Source organism: Citrus clementina, unplaced genomic scaffold, assembly GCF_000493195.1.
Source record: "Citrus clementina cultivar Clemenules unplaced genomic scaffold, Citrus_clementina_v1.0 scaffold_6, whole genome shotgun sequence".
Classification (NCBI taxonomy): Eukaryota; Viridiplantae; Streptophyta; class Magnoliopsida; order Sapindales; family Rutaceae; genus Citrus; species Citrus x clementina.
Genome location: NW_006262139.1, coordinates 19,090,320 through 19,101,717, shown reverse-complemented (window position 1 = coordinate 19,101,717; position 11,398 = coordinate 19,090,320). Strand labels below are relative to the sequence as shown.

The window sequence follows — 11,398 nt, the reverse complement described above, 5'->3', positions numbered from 1 at the left end:
TTATTACGTTTTTGAATGTGAATGATTTATTATTATCATTATTATTGGGATTTTTTGAAAAAAATATTAATATCGAACTAGAGAGTTCGTCAGTTTTCTCCAACTAAAATTAGGAAAAAATTGTGGTGCAACTGTAGTACCGTGCCACAGTTGCACCCAGCCGTTAGATTCTAATGGACCCCACCTATCCAAATAGATCCAAAAACTAAATACAACTGTAACACGGTACCACAATTGCACCGTAGCTGGACCTCTAAAATTAATATATGCCACTTACTCTCTATTATTTTTATAATATCTAATAACCCCAATGATATTAAAAAAATTTAAAAGAAAAGATGGGTAAATGAATCATTTATTTGATGTTTGATTTTAGAAATATAAAATATAAAATATGTATTTAATATAAGAAAAAATATTTAAAATTATAAAAAGTACAAAAATTTATCTTATTATTAAATTTTTATTCATACCAAAATTTATATTTCTTATTTTTAGTGTTCAAATTTTCTATTTTAATTTTGACTTATATAATTTATTTAATTTATAATAAATACAATAAAAGCGTGTTTTGAAAATAAAATAATATTATGAAATTATAGTGTAAGTGGGAGTTATTGTGTATTATAAAAATATTAATAAGGAGACATTCGACAATCTCCAGTTAACTATAAAATCTATAGAGCACGACCAATCATTTAATTCTATTATCAATCACAATCTATCAACCAAATGTGTTAAAATATCAGTTTGAATACTTTCAGTTTTTTTTTTTGTTGGGAGTATCTTCCTTCAAATTCATTAACTAGGCAGATTTTATTATTACTTTATTTTATGGTGCTGTGACCTGTGAGTTCAACCCAAAATGTAGTGGGCAAAAGGGTTAGTAAATAGGATCACACAAGTGTGAGGGAAGTGATTCGAGCCTTCGCAAACGCATTGCAGGGGTTTAATTTAAATTTCCTTTCTTGGAGTCCCAGAGCTTGAGTGAAGGCAGTATTTCTCCCAGAATGAGAGTTGACGTCTCTCGAATATTTGAGAGGGTTAAAATCTGAGTGGTGCCATATCAAAATTAATATAAATGGGTCTCAATATATATATAATTGTAAATATCATTATGAGCAATAATTCTCATTCAAAAAAAAAAAAAAGGATCTCATGGGCTTTCCATTTTCAAGAGAGTGAAGCTCCTAACACCTTCCCTCTTAAAGCCCTAATGAAACTTCACTTACTATATATTCACTGTTATTTTGATGAAAATTTCAGAAAAGAACAAAAGGTTGCGATAAAGTTTAATTAAAGATCAAAAATAATTTTTTATAATAAAAAATCTTATATTATATAATTTCTTACTTTTATTGCTTCAAAATTATCAATAGAGATGGGAGGGGTTCATGATTTGTAAACGTCCAAAATTTCAACTTAGTTAAATTCATATTCATCTTTTTATATAATTTTCTTCAGAAATAGGACTATAATTACAAATATATGTTTTTATTAGGATTTAAAGGGGTGCGAAAGGCATTACTCCTCTCCTCAAATAAAAGCCCAAGTATTGGCATTTTATATGTAAATGAAAAGCTGATACAAGTTTGATATTTCATTGGAAACAAAAACAAAAAAAAATTGTAATGCAATCTACAGTGATGATCTCTCTCAAAACAAGAACAAATGATCTTAATGGCTCAATAAAAGCCTCTGTATAGTAATGAAAACGAAGATTGATTACAAAAAGGAAAATAAAAGAAAATAAAATAAAAAATTGAGAAGAGTTTTACTGATTAGTGATTACATGACTCAAGAGGCTGCTGCTGGTTTTCAGAAAAAAAAAAAGACATAAATACATACATATAAGTTATGCTTGAGCTTCTGGTCCTGCTGGTTTTGAGTTGAGTAGTGGCTGAAGAGCTTTTACAACAATGGTCATGTTTGGCCGAAAATCGGCTTCGTATTGAACACACAATGCTGCAACTGCTGCTAGCTGGAGAACCATATTGCCAGAAAACAAATACTCAAATTAGCAACATGGCACTTTGGTGAAAAATCTTGTTTCAAAAAATGTGAAGGGAAGAAAAATAAACCTTAGCGATTGCCTTTGGTGGGTAATCATTGTTTAGCTTTGGATCCACACATTGTTTCACTTTGTCTTCACTTAGTCTTGGGGTGGCCTGCATTTGTTAAGATAAAAAATTACAGGCTGAAACTAAGGTAACATAATCAAATTTTTGAGACAAAAGGAGGTAACAATACATACCCAAGTAACAAGACTTTGTTGCCCTTTAGGCATTGTATGATCTACCGGCTTTCGTCCTGTTAATAGCTCTAAAAGCACAACACCAAAACTGTAAACATCACTTTTCTGGGTGATTTGCCCTGTCATTGCATACCTGTATCACAAATTAAGCAACATTTTTTTTTTCAGATCACACTGCTGTTCACACATCCATAAAAGTTGCATCAAGGCTCGAGGCTTACTCTGGGGCATGGTAACCAAATGTTCCCAGGACTCTAGTCGAATGCAAACGAGCTGCTGTATCGGAAGACTGATTTGTCAAGTTGAAATCAGCAATTTTAGACTTAAAATCATCAAAAAGTAACACATTGCTCGATCTGACATCGCGATGAACTATGGGAGGTTGAACTTTTTCATGTAGAAATTCAAGGCCTTTTGCCGCGCCATATGCAACTTTAACTCTCTGATTCCATGTTAGAACTGGACCTGGCTCGGCCCCTTGTACACCTTTTCTCCCTGCGCCGTAAGTTAATGACCATAACTTAAATCAAATTAAGACCATTTTGTGACTGTTGTGCTTCAGCTTAAATTTTCAAAATTTTAACATAGCATACCATGTAACACATCATGTAATGATCCCATTGTTGCAAATTGATAAACCAAAATCCTGTTATTTGATTCCAAGCAGTAGCCCAATAGCTCAACAAAATGTTCATGCTTTAGTCTTGAAACTACTGACAACTGCATGATTAAAGCAATTGCATCAAAATTCAATTGTGATATTAATTAAAAGTAGCAGATACTAAAAAAATATCAAACCTGTGCTGCAAAATCTGATTCAGGCTCTGGAGCAGAACTGGTGTCAAGCTTCTTGATAGCAGCAGGGGTGCCATCAGTTAGCTTTGCATAAAATACACGACCATATGATCCTTCTCCGATCAAAGCTTTTGTACCAAAATTGCTTGTTAATCTATTCAACTCGTCCAATTTAATTTGTGGGATTTCAATTGGCAATGCTTTCTGAGGGGTTCCTGTTTTGACCACATTAGTTCTCGGCTCCCCTCTAGCACTGCCTGTCACACAAATAATAATGCATGTAACGGGAATCAAATTCAAACCCAGTAAACACAAATGTGAATCTAATTAAGGAACGTATTCGCTTTATATTAACATTAAATAAAAAAAAAATAGGTTTTTAATTACCTCCAGGTTGTGTGTTTCCGCTTCGAGGTGGGGCTGTTGTTTGGCTAGCAGGTGGCTGAGGCTCCTCTTCTTGACCTCCGCAGCACAACATAGCTCACAATGTTGTCGAGCAAATCAATTTCAATCCCAAATCAATTTCAATACCCCATGTGATCTATTAATTATGACCCAAAATGTCTTAATAACCAAGCAATTCCCTGCATTTTCCAATTAATAAATAAATACACCAACTGGGGTTAGGATTTCATTGTCATTGTTTTTTTCGGTTTCTAAATAATCAAAATGATTGCATATGTGAATAATCAAATTTCATGCAAAAGCAAAGGGGATACCTTTGAAAAAAAAAATAATCAAATTTTATTGCAAATTGAAAAAAAAAAAAAAACTATCAAATAAATTGATCTATGGCTAGAAAATGTAAAAGAAATGCAAATGCATACCTTAGGCCTGTGATCAAATGGGAAGCAAGAAGATTCACAGCAAGAGAAAGGTATATAGAGAAATTAATGGATGAATGGAGGCTCGCTAGCTTCTTGTGAACAAAGAAAATGTGGGAAAATTAGATAAAATTATCAAAAATAAAAATAATAAGAAATTTAAATTAACGAAATGTGAAAACAAATCGAAGAAAATGAAAGAAGGAAAAAAAATTATATTGTTGGTGTCACTTACTTATTTATTTATTTCTTTTTTTTTATATATTTTTGTTAATCACCTGTAATGGCTGGTTTCTGTTCCGCGGGAAAATCGGTTTAATTTCCTCAGTTTTAACCGTTAATTAACTAACCTACTTTCTACGTGCTCTCACGTCTCCACATTCTTACACTAACTATATTTTTGCATAAACCCAGATCATGATATCAAACGATTTTCAACTTTCAACGATTTTTTTTTTTTCTCTTTTCAATCATCAGCCGTTCATGGCATATTGGTCATAGGAGTCAACGCGTATGATGCAACGTGGAAGAAAACCTTAGGTGTCAATAGTGGGACTGTTATGATGTGATGTATTTGCAAAATAATCATTTTTTTTTTGTCATCATTATTGAATCATTAACAAAATCATGCTATGAATTTTCTATGTACAATGAAATCCTTTGAATATCTTGCCATGATCATCTTTTTCATATTTCTTGCAATGATTAGGGCATGAGGTTTATGGTTGGTTATCTTGTAATTGTATGCAATCCAAAAGTTGGTGAGAAAGTGTTTGCCATGTTCCATGGCAAGCTTTGGACTTAACAGGTCTTCTCTGAAGTAAAATGTGAATCTGATTTTAAAGTAATGTAAATTGAAAACAGAGGTTTGAACATTAGTCCTCGGGTCTCGGCTCGGATATTTGTTAAAAGACAATGTATAGGTAAAGTAACTGCCAAAGGATTCGAAGCAATGTCCTGCTTGATGTTTAGGTGACAGTTTAGACCACAGTCTATGCTTCTCAACCTTATAGAAGCTGCTTCTGTAAAGCACTTATCTTTTACCCACAATCTGCAAGTGGCTTTTGAAGTATTGTTGTAATAATGATATGTAACACAGTAACAAAAGCCACTAAAAGTTTCTCGTGCAACTGAAATATCGGAGGAAAAATAATAACTGATCTTCTGTTTCTGCCGGCTCAATCTTAGCCAGATGCATAAAAAACACAAGAAGGCTGCTTAAACCAGATGATACATTGGAGACTACAACTCAATTCTATGCATTTATCGGTTCCTACACTAACTCCCGAACTAGAATCTTGCCCACGTGGCGGCGAGCTGACAGAAAGGTATGCAGTAAAACCAAGTACAAGTGTGGACCATGACACCTTGTTTGCACAAAATAAACAATAAATCAGCATAATGCAAGATTCACCCCTCATACTTGGAGCAATGCTGGTTGAGTCTCAGAGAAATTCTGCACTGTACAATTGTCCCTCTATATCTCTTCATTCTTCTTTCCATATGCGCCCAGTAATCCTCAACTTCAGCTCTGTCCTATCTCCACCAGAAAAGTAGAGAGCCATGTTCCTCTGAATAATAAGCCCATCCTGGCTGTCACGAACTTTCCTGTGGCTGTCACGGATGCTCCTTGGGATTCCTTGCCATATAAGCCTACGTCCATGAGCACCAACTTCCAAACTGTAGCTGAATTTCTTTGCCTCGTCATCATCACCCATAAACCGTAAGAAAGCCATGTAGACCAGTGCCATGCCAAGCTGGAAAGCCTCAAAATGTAAGCAAAATTGTCGTCCAAAGCAGTTAAACACCTGCAAAGGTAGTAGAATTTAGCTGTAGACGGGAAGTTTACAAGAGGGCAAGTTGTAAACTCTTTTAACAGATATGGTTTTCCATAGTAGATAAACTCACATTTATTCCCATATCATAACAAAAAAGAACTTACAGTTAGCATCCATGTGGCATTTTCAACTTCATTTGGATCTGATTTGACATAGCGATGGTTGAATGTACACCCATCATGCATATCAACCTGGTGATCATCCTTGAGATGTGCAACAAGAGTTGGGATATCACCTGTTACAGAGCACTCTGACCCAGCATAAGGGCAGTTGTATGGACGAAAACGACAGTGTTGCTCATGCTTGAGCTTCCCGTAGTATGGGAATATATCATGACAACCTAAACTCTGGTATTTGCACGGGAGTTCCAATGATTCTGCAACTTTCTCCAGAGCCAAACACCTAATATTTCCAAGATCAAAGCGGCAGGTTGGGCAGCAGTTGTGCACTCTGTTCTTGCAGTTTGAACATAAAGTGTGTCCATTTGGGCACTGCAGCAAAGGATTAAGAAAAAGTCAGGGTTTGAGGAGAAAAATAGATAATAATCAAGCCAATTCGATAATCTGCTACAATTACCAATAATGAAACCCATTAATTTTACAACATTAATATATGCCATCCTTATGTCTTTCAAAACCCCATACATGCATTTCCTTGTCTTAATTTTATAAATATTCGTGCAAAGACGAGGCATGATTAGAAATGACATGTAACAAAAGTACCTCTTCCAGAGTTAAATAAAGGAAATGAAGTTTCTACATATTCATGAAAAGTTAATGAAATCATTGCCATCTGATTCTGAATGATCAATTTTCAAGGAGGCATGAACATTTAAAAAGAAAAATGAGCACGTCAAAAATAAGAACAGACCTGATGAATCGGAGGGTACATTAAATTTGTGCAAACAGGACACTCAAGGAGTTCATGAACACCGTTGTTTGAATAAATTCCTTGTTTTCCACCCAGACCAAAACTAGTTTTTGTAAGCGCTGTATTACTTTCTGCCTTTATATCATAGTTGATAACTGTGTGATCAGATTCAACCACTTCTTTGCACGCACTGCCTCCAGGAGCCATTGTTTTACCAGATCTGATACTATTTCTTTAAAAATATCTTAATCCTCATAAACTTCACTCCCGTTGGTCTGTCATACAAAATAAAGATTGAATTTTACATGTGAAAGACCAACATGCACCGACTGCAATTTCCTTTTAATGTTTAAACTTCTAAATGCAAAAGAAGAAAATAGCAGCAAATACAATTAGTACGATGATCACAGTTATAAGCAAAAGAGTTAATAAGTTGTTTCTATGATCTTTGACCAACCCCCGAGTTAAAGGCTTCAGGACCTTGAGCAGATTATAGCAATTGACAAAACCTATTAGTAGTCTGTTTCAGTATCTATAGACAACAAAACAAGAATGACATTCTCATTGGGCAGTATGGGCAATTCAGACTCCCCAGGAATCTCTAAGCGCATTATTTCAACATATGAGCTTTAAAAAGGATGACGACTATGTACTGCTCTGTAATCTTGTTGGTTTTTCAAATTTTGTCAGTATGATCTGGAAGGAAAACACAGAAGGCGGATTAATTATAGAATTGAAACACCAGACAAGCAGGGTGCAGTACGAATCCTCAACAACCATTCTCAAAGTGTAGCAATCAGAACTAAAGACTACTATTGTTTTATTCAAAGATTATAATAGCAAAATTGCAGATTCACTTTGCACATTTCAAGTTGGTAAATTTTCCTCTTCTCTCTTCCCATCCAATCAATGAATTTAAAATGATAAAAAAATGAATTAGACGTTCCAAATTAAGAACTAAGCTGCCTTCAAACCATGTTTGAATGACCAGTAGAAGAAAAAAGAGAAAAACCACGTCAAAGGGAACAATTCCTCCATCAACAAAGGAATTTGCATAACCAACTGAAAAGACCAAAATGACAGCATGAACATAGATAAAGAATAAACTGGATGCAAACAGAGCCGAACAAGAAATTATATCAAATTCATCTTCCATAAGTCATAAAATAAATCTCAGATATCTATAACCAACCAAGCTGGATTGAAACCAAAGAGGAAAATACCAGGTCTTCCCAGAAACCCCCTTTCAATTCTCTAACTGAATTGCCAATTTAGATAGACTTTGAAGCTATATTATGCAAGAAAAATACCTTATTTATGCTTAACAAGCATCAAAAGCAGTCAAAACAAAAGACAAGAACATCAAACAAAACAAACACATTTCAAAATTTCGAGAAAGCAAAATCTTTTAATGAATCTAAACCTCTTTAAAAAAATTACATTTTGAGACGGATTCATCAAAGCAACCACAGGAAAAGACAAAACAAGGCCCAGTATCATTTTTTTTTTCCTTGTCATGCCGCGTCAAACAATATTTAGCCAAAATCTAACTTTCCCATTATAATAATCAGCCAAATAAACCAAATCAAAACACAAACAACCTTAGAACACAAAACAAACAAACCCCATTTCAGCTTGTCCACAATAGCATCGTTAAAAATTAACCAATCAAGAGAAAAAAACAAAGACAAAATACAAAAAAAGAGCCCAGAAACACAGTTACCCAGATGCGATTTTCGAGCAAAGTTTCCTAAAATATCATCAAGTTACAATTTTGAACCCAGGTTTTGCATCAAAACTTTGAAAATATAACATTTATGAAATAAAAATTTGAAAAAATAAAATCAAATAAACGAAAAAAAAAACAACTTTGTCCGCAACTCACGCTTATTACCTGGAAATGGAAATATAAGAAGATTACAGTGGCTTCGTCTGTATCAATATTAGGAGGGTGCCCACGAAATAATAGCCCTTGTTTTCTTGTCTGTACTCTCTAATCTAACATATGCTTCACATAATCCGCGAACGTGTGTGTGGGTGTTTTGTTTTTTACTTTTTGTTTTTGTTGTTTTCGTTTTTATGTTTTATTGGAGTAACAAAAATGAAATTAAATTTTTGTGTCGTCTCTTTATACATGAATGGTGGACCAGCGACACTCTGCTTGCTCCCGCACGCAACGTTTGAAAAATTCTGAGTGACCGCATTTTTCTTTTTTAAGTTTTTTGGAAACAAAACATAAGTCCTTAATTTTTTCACAATTTCTCATTTAAGAGCATAGTGTCTCTGTTTGTCTAAAATAGACCTCTAACAATAATGAAAAAACATAAGAGCATGTCTGACAACTAACATTAAGATAATTTGTGCTATATATAAGCGCTGATCAAATTTTAGTTAACCATGACTTGATACCTGCATTCCCCTTAAGTTTATATGAGTTTTTTTTTTATGTATATGATATTTAATATTTAATTTTTGTAAGTAGTAACTCTTTGACAAATGACGATGAGTTACTGTGGCTAAAATTTTTAAAGTGAACAAAGGCTCAATAATAGGTAATAGTTATGATATTAAATAAATCTAATGATGGTTTTAACAATACTAAATTTAACTTCAACAAACACTAATAATTAATAACCAATAATTCCTATAGATAACCATCAATGATAGATTTTTGTTTTTATTAATGAATTAGTTTAAATCTAATAGTAATACGAAATATTCACACATACAAATGCATCGTTCATGCTGCACTTTACCGAATGCATTATTAGTGTTAAATTGTGTACTTCTATAATATTATGGTCAAAATCAACTATCTTAAGGATCCAGGGACCCTCATGTTATTCTTCCCGTTTCTTTTTGTTACCGTTCGTCGACGTTTACATTTTTGGACAGCGGATATAATTGTCTACACTCGAGTGGACTTTAAACCATGAAATCGTCATAAAAACCGTTCCATCATACCATCTTTAATTGAGAAAAAAAAATGGGGCCAATGTATATAATATGAGTTCATTTCAAGTGCATCACATCTTATTATAACATTGGGGTTCTTTATAATATGGATATTTGGGAAGATTTTTAATAATTAATTATTTTTTAGATGGCAAATATATTGTGTTTGCTTGATAAATTAATAATAAGAAATGGTATTTCTTGTTTCAAAAAGAGGAAAGAGCATACAAGAGATTGGTTGGATTCAAAATTTAATCCATGGAACGGAAGGCATTCGATTGAATCCAATTGTAATTATATTAAGAGTAGTGCGTAGAGATTCTAATATTTGAGTCTCAATTGATTAGATATTTATTAATTGAGTAGTACAATAGCGTAATAAGTAATTTTATATTCATTATTCAATGGATGATTGACTTATATTATTAGGACTTCAGTTGAGATTCAAATGTTAGAATTCATAGCATTATTATTGTCGTTCACCAATTGATCCATCCAAATTTTGCAAAAAAAAAATTTCAAATATAAGATTTTGATAGGTAGCGGACAGACATTTGAATTTTGAAGTATTCTATTTTTTAATTTTTATTTTATAATAAAATTCTGTCCATGCAAAGGCCTAATCCTAATTAATTATTAGTAACAAATTTCCAGATTATTATTAATAAATGCAACAACTAATCACCATCAAAACTTTCCTTCAAAAAAAAAAATATATCACCTAATGTAGATGGTAAGGCATCTTATGCATGCATCATATGGCAGTATTAATTTAAGCACTAAATTTGTCTTTATATTCTTCCAACGAAAGAGGTGGTTTGAATTAAATACCTTTTACTGCTTTGAGTTTTGTCGTTTGCTTCATGGGTTTGTCTTATCTATTGTATTTATTATTTAATTTAATTTTAAACAGTGGAATAAACAGCCAGAGTGGTCCTATGCAATCGCTTTCTAAAATTAGTAGTTATACCATAAATAAATTAAATACACAATAAAATTTCATTCATTTATTTTATTAGTAGTTGCTTAATATTCTTATTTTTGTCAAGATTCAACAAAACCTTGCTAGCTTGAATTTATTTATATCAGTTCACATAGCATCGTCATTTGGTATCATACATAAATCTACAATAACATCAGCAATATGCTTGAACCACAAACAGAAAGTCAGAGGAAGAATAAAAATTTTGAATATGAATTCAACATATGATTTTCTAGGTAAAGTTACAAAACAAATGTTGAAAGTTGGAGAGAAAAAAGCAAGAATGATATAGGGAGAAAATTGCAAATATGAAGAATGGAATCCGTTTCCACAGATAAAAACAAGCCAATTATTAGTAAATTATAACTAATTTTCCAACTTATTGAAATACTTGTAAATCTTAACTCTTTTTTTTTTTTTACAAATAACAATATACTTATAAAATTAAGATACAAAATTTATTTCAAACTTAAAATGATGACCATAACGACAATAACAATGAGCATTATGAGAAAAGTCTTTTTCTTTTTTTTTTAATTAAGTCTAAACATTAAAGTGATACCTATCTTTCTCAAAAAGAAAACAAAAAGGTGTAATTAAACTATAGGGAGCGAGCTCCATTTGTGAATTTAGGCAACACCAAAAGGGTGCACTTTTTGTCTATGATTTCTTTGGAATTAACAGAATTTTTTTTTTTTTTTTTTTTTTTTTGTATATCTTCAAGAAAATTATATACAAAAATATATTGCCTATATTCATAAAATTCAACAAAATGAATTAACAGTGTAAATTTAATCTTAAAAGGAATCAAATATAGTGTTACCAACTTGATCGGTGAAAGTGCAATAAATCTTTTTATGAAAATTATGAAAATTTACAA

General features: G+C 32.4%; 2 protein-coding genes across 3 annotated transcripts; both read right to left on the bottom strand.

Annotated features, from left to right (window-relative positions):
• Positions 1 to 1,783: 1,783 nt before the first annotated feature.
• LOC18040097 (probable protein kinase At2g41970) lies at positions 1,784 to 3,967 on the bottom strand. The gene is made up of 8 exons (XM_006429848.2): positions 3,877 to 3,967; positions 3,437 to 3,633; positions 3,053 to 3,306; positions 2,848 to 2,974; positions 2,476 to 2,749; positions 2,255 to 2,387; positions 2,082 to 2,168; positions 1,784 to 1,981 (listed from the first exon to the last, which is right to left on the bottom strand). The coding sequence occupies exons 2-8, from the start codon at positions 3,525 to 3,527 to the stop codon at positions 1,856 to 1,858; spliced, it is 1,092 nt and encodes a 363-aa protein (XP_006429911.1). The 5' UTR covers positions 3,528 to 3,633; positions 3,877 to 3,967; the 3' UTR covers positions 1,784 to 1,855.
• A 1,010-nt stretch (positions 3,968 to 4,977) lies between these two features.
• Positions 4,978 to 8,660, bottom strand: LOC18040096 (E3 ubiquitin-protein ligase SINAT2). 2 transcript variants are annotated; one of them, XM_006429844.2, is made up of 4 exons: positions 8,476 to 8,660; positions 6,582 to 6,856; positions 5,816 to 6,202; positions 4,978 to 5,681 (listed from the first exon to the last, which is right to left on the bottom strand). In XM_006429844.2, exons 2-4 carry the CDS (start codon positions 6,786 to 6,788, stop codon positions 5,361 to 5,363), a joined length of 915 nt encoding a protein of 304 aa, XP_006429907.1. In that variant the 5' UTR covers positions 6,789 to 6,856; positions 8,476 to 8,660; the 3' UTR covers positions 4,978 to 5,360. The 2 variants fall into 2 exon arrangements, with proteins under 2 accessions (XP_006429907.1, XP_006429908.1); XM_006429845.2 differs by lacking the exon at positions 8,476 to 8,660 and adding an exon at positions 7,805 to 8,278.
• Between the last annotated feature and the right edge of the window lie 2,738 nt (positions 8,661 to 11,398).